The following is a 16,360-nucleotide window of genomic DNA, read 5'->3' on the forward strand; positions in this document are numbered from 1 at the left end:
TGCCACACAGTAAAGTTTATTCCAAACAGTGCCCACTGTAAACTAAACAAGAATAATACCCAAGTAATTATGAAAAAGTGTGAGAAATGTTCAGCATTTTTTATAACACCAGGTCTGTTTTATTTTTTTGAAGTAAAATTGCAAGAATTCTTGAAAGAGTAGATGCCCGTGTGAAGATAGGTTATGTAAAAATGTTGTTTGCACTATTGAGAATTTTTTTTTACATGATGTTCTTTATGCATGTTGTTTTGCCTAAAATATGGTTCTGATTTATTATTATAAAGAATGCAAATAATAGATGTTAAACAGCCTAAATTGAACATTTTGATAATGTCTCTATGACGGTGTAAGACCCGTAATATATTCATAGGTGCGACCCTATCCGCCAACCCGCCAGCCCAGGGTGTTCCTTATTTCCAGTTCTGAAAGTTGGCAACCCTAACAGTAAGGTAAGTCACTTTTGTAAGTTGCTCTGGATAACAGCGTCTGCTTAATGCTGGAAATGTAAATGTATCACATCCACATCAGTGTGTGGTATTAGTACTGGCCCTGAGGCTACACAGAACTGAATTCCAGCAGGTGTGTTCCAAAATCTGGTGGAAGTTCTTCAGTAGGGTTGGGGGTAAAAACATTCAAACCAGTGTTCCTAATTTGAAAAGAAGCCCTTGTAAATAAGAATGGTGGGGTGTCCACATACATTCGCAGCAGTTTCTCTTTAACTGAAAGACTGACAGAAATCGTGGCTGTATGTGAAGCACCAGAAGTGAAGCTCGAGCGACCCGGAAGCTCTGCAGCGTGGAGGCGCACAGAAAGAACAGCGAGTTCTGTTAGCTTTCATTAATCTTGTGTGAGGAGAAACTGCGGTCCGATCTGAAGGTTTGTCCGCTGGATTTTACTCTAAATTGCAGATATACACAGAGTGGACAGTATGATTTTAAATCGCAGATGGATGATGCTTTCTGTACGATTCTGCATGCTACATTTCGTACATCATGTCATTATTATATGTGCGCGCTCCGTTCCGCAGCGCAAAAATCTGGATTTCTGTGCAAATGGGTTAAGCAGTGCTATAAAACAGTAAAAACCATATTATGTAAAACCACATCTGAGCACCGTAGCATCAGTGATGCTGTTTTATTGCACAGCAAGCTTGCTCTAGGAAGTGACATTTTTTTTTTCTAAAGGGGCCGGGCAATTCAAAGATGCAAATCTGTGTAAACAAATAGTCTACACATGTTTACACCGTTGTGTTGTCTGTGGTAAATAAGAGCAGTTCTGGATTTGGAAGGGTGTGTGGATTTATGGCGCACCTCCAGTTCAAAATAAAACAAGCTGCCATTTTTTCTTTTGTCTGAATTTTGCTAAAAGTGGCTAAATGTGTGTGTGGAGACACCATGAAGGCCCAGTTAGTTTATTCCCTATTCCACATTTGCAGTTTGTCTGATCTGACCTTCATGTTCCAATTTCATGAATTCCTACAAATGTTATTTTATTTCAATTTATTGGGATGTTCTGGAAATATTCTGGTCTAGGCAAGACAAGGCAAGTTCATTTATATAGGACCTTTCATACACAGTTGCAATTCAAAGCGCTTTACGTAAGAAAAACTCCACACAGAAAGCTGGGGATCGAACCCAGGACCTTCTTGCTATGAGGCGACAGTGCTACCCGTTAAGCCACCGTGCCGCCCCTTTACATAAGAAAGAATGAAAAACATTACTGAGATCTAGATCCTCATAAAGGCTTTTTGCAAATTCAAAGAACATGAAATTAAAACCACACACTGTGGTTACATTCATGACAGAAACGGTAGTTACTCATCACATAAGATTCATCAGTACACAAGTCTTTAATGTCAAACACAGTCATGGGCAATTTTGTGTCTCCAATTCACCTCACTTGTATGTCTTTGGACCGTGGGAGGAAACCGGAGCTCCCGGAGGAAACCCACATAGACACTCCAGACGGAAAGGACCTGGACCGCCCCACCTGGGGATCGAACCCAGGACCCTCTTGCTATGAGGCGACAGTGCTACCCACTGAGCCACCGTGCTGCCCCTTACATAAGAAAAGATCTAGAACCTCAGAAAGGCTTTTTGCAAATATAGTTACAGTTAAAAGAACATGAAATTAAAACCAGAGAGATAAAATGCTTTACATGTGCAGTGAGATTTGGTTACTGCTAATTACTGTTTAGAAATATACAGCAACTTGAATTATAAATTAGTAATTTAACTTTAAATTCTGTCTAACTACAGCTGATGAATTGTCTTTATTTACATGAATAGGGCTAGATGAAAAATTGACTAATACATAATCCTAATTCAAGTCAACCATCAGCTATTGGAAATTAATTTAAATGAAACCAGTGATCAAATAATTCAGCTAATTTGTTAATAATACACATCCCTGCCCTGTGATGGACTGCCGACCTGTCCAGAGTATTTCCTGCCTCTTGCCCAGTGAATCACACTCACCGCAGCTGCGAATAGGATAAAGCGGACAGACAGTGAAAGAATGAATGTAATAATAATAAACACCCATTATATAATGTATTTAAATGACATGCCATATTACAGTCATAACATGTTTTTCCCATATTTTTTGCTTATAGGACTACTAGGGATGTAACGATACACTACCCGCGATGTGATTCACGATACTGGGTTCACAATACGATTTTTTTTCCCAATTGTTTTAAACAAGATGAAATTGAAGACAAATGATAAAGTTTCATTTTATTATTTCTCTTTAAAAAACATAATAAAATACTGTATTTGTGCTCATCTTTTATTTATCTAAATAATGAATGTTTTATTTTTGAGGTAGGTACAAACTATGCAAAACAATGCTGCGTATTTCTTTTTTTGTGTAAAAAACTTAAATGAAATAAATCCCACATTAAATAAATAAATTAATAATACAAATAAAGAAAGTATCATCACATAAATAAATTTGGCTGGAAAATTTCGAACCTGGCAACCCTGTAGTGACGTCAACCAGGCAAGGTGAATAGTGCTAGTGCTCTCTGCTGTTTAAAGTGAATTTCGATTTGAGTCGTTACACATGTGAATCGATTTTTAACAGTCTTGTGGTGCATCGTTACATCCCTAAGGACAACTAATATGCCAGTATGAATTGTTATGAATTTGTTTGAATGAATAACCTTTGTTGTCGTCATTGTGTTCTGTGATAATAAGCTTGTTCCTAAACTATATGCTTTTCTTTCCTAAAAGACATGGCAGAGTCTCGATTCAATAATCCTTATTTCTGGCCACCACCTCCGTCCATGCCTACTCAGGTGAGATCTTCCTCTCTTGTACTACTGGTTCACATCTGGTCTCTTTAGTGTGTATTTAGTGTTAATACAACATTAAGTAGCACTGATATACTTTTATATAGATAAATGGATAAAAGAAATTGACACACACTCAAAAAAACATGTTTTGTAATTATGTTCTAATTACACCGATCAGCCATAACATTAAAACCACCTCCTTGTTTCTACACTCACTGTCCATTTTATCAGCTCCACTTACATTATAGAAGCACTTTGTAGTTCTACAATTACTGACTGTAGTCCATCTGTTTCTCTGCATGCTTTGTTAGCCCCCTTTCACCTTGTTCCACAATGGTCGGGACTCTCCCAGGACCACTACAGAGCAGGTATTATTTAGGTCACTGAGGTGACATTGACATGGTGGTGGTGTGTTAGTGTGTGTTGTGCTGGTATGAGTGGATAAGACACAGAAATGCCGATGGAGTTTTTAAACACCTCACTGTCACTGCTGGACTGAGAATAGTCCACCAACCAAAAATATATCCAGCCAACAGCGCCCCATGGGCAGCGCCTTGTGACCACTGATGAAGGTCTAGAAGATGACCAACTCAAACAGCAGCAATAGATGAGCGATCGTCTCTGACTTTACATCTACTAGGTGGACCAACTAGGTAGGAGTGTGTAATAGAGTGGACAGTGAGTGGACACTGCTGTGTCTGATCCACACATACCAGCACAACTCACACTAACACACCACCACCATGTCAGTGTCACTGCAGTGCTGAGAATCATCCACCACCTAAATAATACCTGCTCTGTGGTGGTCCTGTGGGGGTCCTAACCATTGAAGAACAGGGTAAAAGCAGGCTAAAAAGTAGAGAAACAGATGGACTACAGTCAGTAATTGTAGAACTACAAAGTGCTTCTATGGTAAGTGAAGCTGATAAAATGGACAGGAGGTGGTTTTAATGTTATGGCTGATCAGTGTATGTTCCTAATCCTATGCACTATACATTTCTAATTATTGAGTCCATGTGTTTCCGGCACACCCATTGCTAACAGTTCGAATTCTATTATTCTAACTCTGGCAGTTTAAGGAAGGCCCATATTTGGCAAATTTGTGTGGAGAAACATTAGTGGCCTGCACAGAGCTCTAACCTCAACACTCACAAATGCTTTTTTGACTTAATGCATACACAATATAATGGGAAAGCCTTCTCAAAAGAGTGGAGGCTATGAAAGTGCATAGTAAGGGAGGTAAGGGGAACTCTATATTGGGGGATGTCAAGCTTGCTGAACATCCACCAATATAGAGTTTGGATACATACTTCTGGCAATATACTAGTGTAAATAACATATTAATTGATCAGTTGTAATCATGTGAAGATTACTTACTGTCTTTACTGTACTGTGTTAATGTCCTCTTGACATTAACGCCTTGGAAGAATACAGCTCGTGACATTTAGATTGGGGTTGCGGTAGGGTCGTAAAAATTCCGAGCCTTAAATATGGGACCAAAAATGTTTACAAAACCCCTGTAATAAACACTTGTGACTTGGTGTCTGATTATAGAGAATATGTTACTTTATTTTGCCGTCTGCTTGTTTATCAACTCCTCCAATAAAACCGTTTACTGTGAGCATTACTGTGGTAACAAAGTACATAGCAGTTGCGTTATATTCATGCTAAGCTTAGTAGAACAGTACATCCAGAGTAAAGACCACGCCTCCAGTTTAAGTATAACAAATGCTCCTCACAGCTGGATAACCTGGTTCTAATCGACAAGATCAAAGAGCAGCTGATGGCAGAAAAGATCAGACCTGCGCATTTGCCGCCCACCACTGTTCCCTCTCAGCAGACGTTGTTGGTGGCTTTGCCGCCCTCAGAAGTCACCCAGCACATGATGTCAGTCCCCAAAGTACAGCAGGTCCCGAGCCTCCAAGCCCACAACTCCGCGCAGCTTGACATCGCCCTGCACGCCCGCCGAGCCTCCAGCAGTGCGGCAGGTAGCGAAAACACAGACTTTAATGCCGTTGCTGTAATATAAGATAGTATGAATGTTACAAAAATACACCAGTTTTGGTTATGGTAAATTGCAAACCGTATTTTTAAGTAAGTATTTTCTTTTTGTTGATCAAGAGCTGAACATGGATGACAAGTCAGCTTTGAAGGCTAAAGGATTATGGGAAGACTGGCATATGCGCCAAGCAGTGGAACAAGCTGCTAGAGTGAACCATCGTTCAGGTATAAAGCCGAGTGCTGTATATGGAATGCCCATTTTTATAACTTTAATATTGATATTTATAGTGATATTTAGATTTTAAAACATTTAAATGGTCAATCAAGCATAAACATAAAGCTTAAAATGCCACAGAACACTTGTACAATATTCCTTTGGTTTGAATTCAGGTCCGGCACTTTCTTCTCGCTCAGACAGTCACAGCACTTTAGAGGCCATGACGCCCACCACTCCCACATCTAGCAGTCAGAGCAGACTAGGAGCCGTACCCTCCCTAAATGTGATCTCTGGCCTGGCCACTGCCCACTGCATTGACCAGGTGAAAGGCGTAGGCTTGGCAGGCATGCTGGGGTCACAAGTCAAAACGCCACGTGGCCGCAAGAAGATCAAGGCGGAGAACACAGGCCCCTTGCTGGTAGTGCCCTACCCCTTACTGGCCTCAGGTCCGGATCAGGCAGTGACCATCGCCAAGGAGGGGAAAACCTACAGGTCTGAACTTATATTATAATGAGTGTACACTGTTCACTGCAAGAAATACAACAACTTTGTCTTGTGGTTTATTTTAAACATGTTTGGACCCAAGTCTAAGGGTGCATCACATGAGAAGCAAACCGCCACTTTTCTCAGAGCTTGGCTTGAGCGGTAAAACGTCAAAGTGTGAATATGAGACGAATATTCATTTGTGCAGAATAACCGTCAAACACATTCTGAAAGCATCCGTATACATCTACGTTTAACTGTATTTTTCTTACTGTTTCACTTTTAAACTTGTGTTGTAGCTCAGCGTGCTGAGAAATTGTGAGAATCTGCTTATCGTTAAAAAAAGGAATACCAAACCTCTCTTAATTATTAAAGGTCATAAGTTCTCTCCACTAATGGAATTCCTCTGTCGTTTTAATACAGTAAGTCACATTAAGCTTTTACCTTGTCATATCAAACAGTTTGTCTCACTGGAGGCACTTGGAAAAGGCCAGCGGCAAACTGGGTCAAAGTTTAATCATGTGAACTTTGAGCGCCACAGCAATTTCAAAAATCGTAAGCCCAACACGGCAAAAGTGTGCAGTGCACGCCGCTTAGAGAAGCGCAGCGGCAAGCTAAACAGCACAGACAAACTATTTTAACCCAAGAAGAATGGGTCCCACGCAAGGAGAACGGGCCCCACCCAAGGAGGATGGGTCTCACTCAAGCAGGATGGATCTTACCCAAGGAGGATGGGTCTCATCCAAGGAGAATGGGTCCCACCCAAGGAGGATAGGTCACACCCAAGGAGGATGGGTCCCACCCAAGGAGGATAGGTCACACCCAAGAAGGATGGGTCTCCACCAAGGAGGATGGGTCCCACCAAGGAGGATGGGTCCCACCCAAGGAGAGTGGGTCTCACCCAGGAAGAATGGGTCTCACTTAAGAAGAATGGGTTCCACCCAAGAAGGATGGGTCTCACCCAAGGAGGATGGGTCCCACTCAAGGAGGATGGAGGTCTGGTTCCTCTCATAATTCCCATAAGTTCCTCTCCTTTCTTCCCATAATTTTAAGGGAGTTTTCCCATGCCACTGTGACCCTCGGCTTGCTTAATAGGGGTTTTTGGTCAAAATTCATGATCCCAATGTAGCAGAAGTGCACAGTGCGCACCACCTAGGGAAGTGCAGGGGCAAGCTAAGCAGCACCGACACACTATTTTAACCCAAGGAGAATGGGTCCCACCCAAGGAGGATAGGTCCCACCCTAGGAGAATGGGTCCCACCCAAGGAGGATAGGTCCCACCCAAGGAGGATAGGTCGCACCCAAGGAGGATGGGTCCCTGCTGAGTCTGGTTCCTCTCAAGGTTTCTTCCTGTGATTTTAGGAGAGTTTTTACTTGCCACTGTCGCCCTCGGCTTGCTCAATAGGGGGTCTGTTGGTCCTGGATGCTGTAAAACAGTTTTGCTGCCTCTCATGTGAATGCGCCCTAAGTCTTATTTTCTTGATTTAAAACTTTTCAGCTGAATAAGTGAGACTTTATTCTGTAGCCCATCATGAATCATAATGTTGACAAAATGTGTGCCTTTCATACAGGTGTAAAGTATGTCCACTCACGTTCTTCAACAAATCCGAGATGCAGATACATTCCAAGTCCCACACAGAGGCCAAAGCTCATAAGTGTCCTCACTGTTCCAAATCTTTTGCCAACGCTTCGTATCTATCTCAGCACCTCCGGATTCACTTAGGGATCAAGCCTTACCACTGCTCCTACTGTGAGAACTCCTTCCGCCAGCTCTCTCACCTGCAACAGCACACAAGGTCAATGCTTCTGATTACTTTTGATAAAATGCTTCCACTGAGCCAACTGAACCCTGACCGATCCGTGTTAACGTGTTTTAACATGAATGTATTCCTGATTTATTTGGTAGGATTCACACAGGGGACCGACCGTACAAGTGTGCTCATCCTGGATGTGAAAAAGCATTCACACAGCTTTCAAATCTACAAGTGAGTATAGTATAGAGCCGGCTTTATGCTGCTTTTCATGTAAGGGTTTGATGCTGTTGGGCAGCTTGGAAAAATTGTACACTGAATCAGAAAGGCTAACTCTGATGTACTTGGTCAGAAAAGGTGTGTAAATGGGTGTGGTGGGTGTGTGGTGGAGCTTTAAAGCAGATACAACATCCCAAACTGCATACTGTTATATTAAACTGTATGCCAAAGTAGTACTTTGCAGATAGGCTGCTTTGATCTAGAACTCTGGAAAAAATGTGTATACCATTTCCAATTTTGGGGGGAAATTAACGTGTACGGCAGCAATTCTGTTCCTCTGTATGTTGAATTCCAACACAGACACCTTATTCTACTTAATTAGGAACTGATTAAATGATCACCTGAACCAAATCGTATTTAACAAGGAAATGTACAGTATAAAATCCACTGCTGTGGTCATCAATGTCCTCTTGCTGGAGAGTTGGGTAAAGAAACCATGCTAATAGTGCCTCAAAAGTAACTGGAAACAATGATTACTATTGTCAATAGAATGGCCCGTAGAGGACTGGAGTTTGTTGTTTTATTCTTAACGCCATGTCAGCTGCTATGGCTATTATTCGGTCTTTAAACATCGAAGTGGTGGGTCAGTTTGCTTTCTTTACTTGTGCGTATGGTGGTTAGGTTGTTTGTGTAGCTATAAGAGTGTAGAGTTTTAATTTTTTCCTAACTTATATGCCATTTATAAGTGAGGACAGGAGTAAGGTTATCTTCTTTGACGAAACCAGTTTTCCAGACATGGAGAGGCCTACAAGCTAGTTTTACACCGATTCTGAAATTAGATGGATTTGGTGATGATCTGGGGTTATCCAGAAGGAAAAAACTTCTTCCTTCTGCTCTGCCAATGTTGTCCAACTCTGAGGGTTGGACAATGCTCCATGCCACACAGCCAGCTCAAGCTTGTGTCCTCTTGTTATCCCTGGATACAAGCATTTTCCCCTTTCTTTTGGCTGCCCCCCTATTTATGGGGCACTGTTTAAGCCACCTCTCCGACATTAGCCATTAGTCATGTCTATGCAGACGCCCGACCAGCCGATAGCACAGCTGAGCTAGAATACACTTATTACCTGCGTATAATTGTAGTTTGCATGTCGCAGGTAAACATGAGTTAGACAGACATGGATCAAGACCCTTTCATGGCCAGACCTGAACTCCCTTGAAAACCTACACCAGAATTGACCTAGTCACCCAACAGCAATAAGAAAGACCAGTAGAGAGCACGCTAAGATGCTTGAAAGCTTTGAGTGAAAATCAGGGTTATTCCATCCAATATTGATTTCTCTTATTGACATCTATTAGTAAGCACACATGCTGGCTTCACTGCGAGCCTTCATTTCCTTGCAAATGCTAAGCATTGTTCTCTATTTTCTGTTCTAGTCCCACCAGAGGCAACACAACAAAGACAAGCCGTACAAGTGTCCAAACTGCTACCGTGCCTACACAGACTCAGCTTCTCTACAGATACACCTGTCAGCCCATGCTGTTAAAAACGCTAAAGCTTACTGCTGCAGTATGTGCGGTCGCGCATACACGTCTGTAAGTTCCAAATTCATACATCTGCATGAAAGGAAATGTTCTAAACATGTTGCACTGTACGATTTATACGATCTCTAGGTAGGCATGAAGCATTTTGAAGTGCCTCTAAAGTGACAAAAAAAAATTATATTTTTGATGGCCTAGAAACTAAGGTAACCTAAGAACATCTCAACAGCTTAACCTTCCCTAAAATACAAGGATCTAAAGTTTTTCACTATCATACTATTGCCATTTATCCTCTTGTCATCCCAAGATACAAGCCCCCCCCCCCCTCCCCCCCCCTTTTCTTTTGGCTGGCCCCATATTTAGGGATCTCTGCTGCGAATCTGGTCCACATACCAGTTTTTAAACAGTTTTTACACCCAATGCCACCCTCCTATTTCTATTCAGACTTGGAACTGCCATTGTTCTATTTATTTATTTATTTATTAGGATTTTAATGTCATGTTTTACACACTTTGGTTACATTCATGACAGGACAGATAGTCATAAGATTCATCAGTCCAAGTTCAATGTCAAACTCAGACATGGACAATTTAGTATCCCAGTTCACCTCACTTGCATGTCTTTGGACTGTGGGAGGAAACTGGAGCTCCTGGAGGAAACACACGCAGACACAGGGAGAACATGCAAACTCCACATAGAAAGGACCCAAACCGCTCCACCTGGGAATTAAACCCAGGACCTTCTTGCTGTGAGGGGACAGTGCTACCCACCGAGCCACGTGCCGCTTGAACTGGCAATGAGAGAACACTGACAAGTGCATCTCCCAAATGGTTAGGCTGTTTCAGCCACCCCTCAGACATTAGCCAGTCATGTCCAAATAGACGCTCGACCGGCTGATAGCACCGCTGAGCTCGGACACAAGCTTATTACCTGCTTACAATGTTAGTTTGCATGTCACAGGTAAACATGAGTTAGATATACACCTATTACCCTCTGGCAGGCACTACAGAGCCCTAGATAGGGCACTCAGAAGTTGGTCAGCTCACAGTAGACATTTTCAGTGTCGTATATACTGTATACACACATTGTTATCTCCCACACCACAATGACTAACATTTTTCCTGTGGTTTTTTTAGGAGACCTACCTAATGAAGCACATGTCAAAACACACAGTGGTCGAGCATCTGGTGAGCCATCACTCTCCACAGAGAACAGAATCTCCCAGCATCCCCATACGTGTCTCTCTCATCTGAGCTTCCTCTGCTCTTCTTTACCTCTTCTTAATCTTAAATCTGTGCGCCAGACTGCTCTTCTGTGTAGAAATAACAAGACAGAAGAGAAAACACAGCAACGCCGTCCTCGGGGGACAACGCGGCGGACGTTGGGTCTTTTAGCTATTTAGAAAGATTTGGTGTACCTGGTGTCTGCTGCTGGTTCACCTTAAAACACCAGTCTAAACAGGAAACTATACACATGCATTCCAAGAACATTTTATTAGTTTGTTCTCATGTTACAGAGCGTGTCGTCCAAAAGTGACATCCAACATACTCTTTAAGCACTTTTAATCTTTAGGGTTTATTTGAGATGTTTAGGGCCTGTTTACACTTGGTCATTGCATTGTGAGACTTGGGTAACAGAATTGGACCCAGCATGGTGGCAGTTTTCCAGTAGTGAACTGCAGTGTGCTAAGCACAACAATTTTTGCATCCACATCCATGACAAGGTTTGGATTTGTGAAACCACAAGGAAAAAAGGTTGTACACCTGATTTGCGGAAAGTCAATCAAAGAAACTGCTGGTTTAGTATTACATTTCTTGATCCTAAAAGGAACTGTAAGGAAAAATAAGTCTGTCTTGGTCATGACTAAGAAAGTCTTGACTACAACAAATAATACCCAGAAATTATTCACAAAAAATGCAGGTCGGAATGCACCTTAGCTACATTAAAAAGACTATTCAATTGAATCAAATGAAACACTTAATATCCACATAGCATACACATGTAAATGCATCTCATTAAGAAGCGTCTAACAAAATAAAACCCCTTAATACATGGAACATAACTGATCTCCTGGATGGTGCAAACACAAGCAAGCATACCATGATAAATCATTTTCAGCAACAGAAAAGCATATTATGCACGATACCATAGTCAGAGTTTAATATGTCGCATCGGAGACCAATATATGCACAGTAAATACCAAACACATGAAATGACCATATGTAAACAGGGAATTAGAAAGTGTTAGTATAGGTTTTACAGGGTTGTGTTTAGTATTTGTGTTATGAAATTCACACCACTTTCAGCTCCTTTGACTAACCATTGATTAACTGCCACTGAATACTAAGCTTGACTGAAGAGCAACGTTTCAATCATGTTGGGGTGCAATGTGGTGCAATCTGGGGACCGACAGTCTGGAAATGAGACAGTTTTGGATGCCTTTGAGTGGTGTTAGTGGAGTTTAGATAGTATTACTACAAGCAGGGTTGGGTAGTCGAGTATTTAAAATACAAATGCTAATTAATTGTATGTTCTGAATGTAGGTATTGGTCCATACTTATTAATTATTACTTAATACTTATAATTATAATACTTAAGAATTAATAGGGCCATGATGCACTTAAACTAGAAGAAGCTTCTTCACATTTATGAATATTTTCAGTTCAACCAAATGTAAAATATTGAGCTGAAATGTCACCATTGGAACAAACTACCTTAATTCTGGTGGAGCTGCAATCAGGTTTGTAGCACCAGCAAGAAAGTAGTACGTGGCAGTATACACAACAGCAGTGCTAGCCCAGTAGTTACTCATTAGTACAGGACTAGTAATTGGAAGGTTGCCAGTTCAAACCCGACCACTGTTAGGTTGCCACGTGATGGATTGTATTAAAAAGTGTAATTAAAACACGCTAGCACACCAGGGCTGGGATTTCGACTACATCGTAACGAATCTCAGCTCTGCCATCCGGCTGGGCTGGGCGGCTGCATGAACAACGACTGGCTGTTGTTCACAGGGTAGGACAAGCCGGATAGGGTTGATGGTGTCTGCACAGAGTAGAGGAACAATGCTGATCAGGGTGTGGCTCTCCGTGCACAAAGCTGATCGGCATATGAACTCACCTTGTGCAGGTAAAAAGATGCAGTCGGCTACTGCGCACGTGTTGGAGGGGGCGTGTGTCAGTTCGCGCTCTTCAATCGGGGCGGGGGTCAGCTCCGGTGTAGACAAGGCATAATGCAGTTGGGTCAAAAATTGGACACGCTAAAAATTGGGAGAAAAAGGGAGAAATGCATATATATTAAAAAAAAAAAAAAAAAAAGGATAATTATATTATGCTTCAATACAGTTTAAGCATTTGATGGTTAAGCATCTTGCTCAGGGGTCCAACAGTGGCAACTTGGCAGCAGTGAGGCTTGCACCATAAACCTGATAAGTACCGTATCTTAACCACTGAGCAAGCACTGCCCTGATCAATCAAGCAAACTTTTGTCAGCCTAATAAAAGTACTTTAGGTATTAATACAGAATATATTTAGGATGTACATTACATAGTATATTAGTATTTATCCACGAATATTAATTCTGCCCAACCCTGACTACAAGAAAGCCAGCATTATATAATTTAATCATGCCAGTGATTTAGCAGTGTTATATATTGTTAAATTTTAAGCTTACATTATTAATTACACATATTTGTTCCCACTCCCTAATCAGATTGCAGCATGCCAGCAGCAACAGTATGTGCTAAGGATCCTGTGTATTTTTATACCTTTTAACATGTTAAAAAAAAAAAACCCTGACACTTTTTTAGAACTTGTGCAAAGAGCTACCAGGTGCTCTCTAAAATAATTGCTTGTATTATTGTACTTTTTTTTTGTTGTGCAATGTTTTGGAAATCAAAATTTCCTGTCCCATTCGTAAAGCCAATCCTGTTATTGTAGGGAAAGGCGCATTTTAGCACTTGTTGGCAGTATTGACGACGTCCATTAAATGGATCGGCGTAGTCAGGTGTGAAACGGCATCAGAACTACAGTACAAGCCCTGGCTAATGTGATGAAAATACTCCTGTACTTGCTGTTCCGATCCTTATTGTAAAATTAACAATGAAAAAGCACCTTGATCTTTTTGATAACTAAAATATTAGGAGTCAGTCTTTGTATTTAAAGCCAGTATTAGACATGGCAGGTCAAGAATAAATAGGATGCAAAAATGATGCAAAAATTTGTAAAAGCTGAAAATTACAACGTGGCGATACTGTATTCGGACAAAATTATATTCAGAGGAACTTCTTTTGTTATTTCAACCCAATTTTATGTTGTTGACAAGAGCGTACAATCAACAGCTATACAATCTTCATAGACAAACATTTACACTTGAATATAGTGGTACCTTGAAACTCAACTTCAATTGGTTCTGAGAGTGGCGTTGAGTTTAAAAGGTGTTTAAGGTATTTTTTCCCATCAGGATGTTTGGGAAACCTGTTAATGCGTTCCATGGTCCCGTGGAACTGCATATATTTCAGGCTAATGTAAAACAATGGGGTTGTTTTTGACACTTATACACTGAAAATAACACAAGTATAAAAAACAGTTAAAATCAATCAAAAATACAATAAAACCTGTACATTACCTTTACCTTTTTATTGCTTCCTTATGCTTCTTAATTAGTGGAGACAACAAATAAGCAGTAATAATTAAGCAAGGTTTAGTGTTTCTATGTCGTTCTTTTAATACATTAAGTTACATTATTATATTTTTTAATGATAAGCATTTTATACTCTTGGAGAGGCAGATTCTCACAATTTCTCAGAACCCCAACTGTAACACAAGTTTAAAAGGGCCGCTCAGGTGGCGCAGTGGTAAAAACACACGCTGGAACCAGAGCTGGGATCTCGAATACTTCGTATCGAATCTCAGCTCTGCCTGCCGGCTAGGCTGAGCGGCCACATGAACAACGATTGGCCTGTTGTTCAGATATGAGTGGGATCAAGCCGGATAGGGTCTCTCTCTCATAACTAATGCAATTACGACCTCTGCTTATTCTACACAAATGCAAATTCGTCTCATGTTCACATGACGTTTTACTGCACCGCTCAGGCTGAGCAAAGCAGCAGTCGCACACATGTTGAGTTTAAGGGAAACGTTGAGTTTCAAAGATTTTGAGTTTAGGGGATGTTGAGTTACAAGGTACCTCTGTAAATCATACTGAAATCTACAGCACTACCTTTAAGATCTGCTTTAAGATTAATAAGCAGTGCATAAAATGCATATTGCATATAAATGTTTATTCTCTGGTGCTACACTTACTACAGCTTGCATCATAACAGGAACTGTTAGTTCGCTCTTGATTAGCTGGGTTTCCAAGGCTGTGTACAAGCCTCCAAACACTTTGATTACTGCCAAGTGTTCCTTGCCAGATTCCCAGACAGACTAAAATGAACAGTGCCAATTGTACCGATTGGTGAAGAAGGAATATGATGGTTTAAATGATGGAGATAATCTAGATTGTGTGCCAGCTGTTTCTCTCCAGGAAACAAAGCAAAGTCTGAGTTTGGCTTGAACAAAGGCTCCGACTTTGGATTTAATTTGATCACAAAACTCATCATTACCCAGTTTATTAATGTGATTTTAGCCATTGAAGTAGAAGTAAACCCTTGCAGTCATGCCTTACAAACTAATGGGGGCTGTTAATGGCATACTTTTAGCCATGCAGAGTATCTTAATGTACTCACAAATGACTTTATGGATCCATTATTGTTCTGAGCAGTTACTCAATCCAATAATCCAATTCATTACGATTGTTTTTCCTTATTTTTGAAAGCAGCAGTATTAAAGTATTAAAGAAAATCTTTCCTCAATATTAAAGTATATATATAGGAATGTAACAGTGAATGTACAAAGTTATTGTGGAACATTGTGTTCAGTTAATCTTGTACTAGCTGCCAAAGAGGCTGGTAAAATCTATTGGACTAAATGAATGCCTACAGTCTACACCACAGAGTGTATGAGATTATGTCTTTTTTTTTTTGCTATATTGTTTTGACTACATCACTTTTCAGTTTTGACACAGTATACTGTATGTTGACATAGATACAAATCATTATTAGTTAATGTTGGTGTTCAGTATTATTCCAATGACCCCTGAATCCAGAGCTATAGAAATGAAGGTGCGAATGCATTCTCCTTACAATGTTCTACATAGAGTATACTGTACAAGTGCAATGGTGTTTGGGATGGATAACTATGGGAATTCACTAAAATGAGTTTCTGATGCATATTTTTTCTTTGTGTTATTACATAAGCAGCTGAATAACATTTTGTTATTAGTCAGAGCAAACCAGTCTCTTGTTAAGCTCATCGTTTGATCCAGGAATACTAAACTACCAGAACTTGACCAGTTGTTGTTTCTAAAGGTTTATACGTCGCTCCTTAAAGTCCCTCAATAATAATACAGTAACACAGCCGATTCATACAAATCAGGGTTTTGTATACGTGACCAATGTATTACCTTAAATTAGCACAATATTACTATTTACTTTGAGTAACTTCAGAATTAATGTTCTAATTTCTGCATTAGTGACATTTCCATGTAACTAGAATGCAGAGAGCAGAACTTATCATTTCGATCTGAGTCGATTGTGATTGCCAGTGTTTGTTGCCAGAGGAGACTGTTCTCAAAACAATAGAAACCTCAATAGAAAGATGATGAATATGATGAATCCTACGCATGATTACTTATCAAAGCCCCAGTCAGTATGTTTTGTGCTTTTAGCCATTTCCATTTCTCATAGCAGACTGGAAGAACTGATCGTTAACTCCATGTTTTGCACATTCTGATTCTGTTTGTTTTTCCAGC

At 40.5% G+C, this 16,360-nt stretch overlaps 1 protein-coding gene across 1 annotated transcript; it reads left to right on the forward strand.

The window, feature by feature from the left end:
- Positions 1–805: 805 nt before the first annotated feature.
- Positions 806–10,776, forward strand: znf362b (zinc finger protein 362b). The gene is made up of 9 exons (XM_063015568.1): positions 806–876; positions 3,237–3,301; positions 5,040–5,286; positions 5,420–5,524; positions 5,690–6,008; positions 7,571–7,795; positions 7,906–7,984; positions 9,404–9,562; positions 10,645–10,776. The coding sequence occupies exons 2-9, from the start codon at positions 3,239–3,241 to the stop codon at positions 10,759–10,761; spliced, it is 1,314 nt and encodes a 437-aa protein (XP_062871638.1). The 5' UTR covers positions 806–876; positions 3,237–3,238; the 3' UTR covers positions 10,762–10,776.
- Positions 10,777–16,360: the final 5,584 nt, after the last annotated feature.

The sequence above is a fragment of the Trichomycterus rosablanca genome, chromosome 19, assembly GCF_030014385.1.
Source record: "Trichomycterus rosablanca isolate fTriRos1 chromosome 19, fTriRos1.hap1, whole genome shotgun sequence".
NCBI lineage: Eukaryota > Metazoa > Chordata > Actinopteri > Siluriformes > Trichomycteridae > Trichomycterus > Trichomycterus rosablanca.

Excerpts from the sequence above, each read along its gene's own strand:
- znf362b (XM_063015568.1), top strand. The coding sequence starts at position 3,239 with ATGGCAGAGTCTCGATTCAATAATCCTTATTTCTGGCCACCACCTCCG. Across the intron at positions 5,287-5,419 it reads AGCCTCCAGCAGTGCGGCAG|AGCTGAACATGGATGACAAG; the intron begins GTAGCGAAAACA and ends TTGTTGATCAAG. Across the intron at positions 7,796-7,905 it reads CACCTGCAACAGCACACAAG|GATTCACACAGGGGACCGAC; the intron begins GTCAATGCTTCT and ends TTTATTTGGTAG.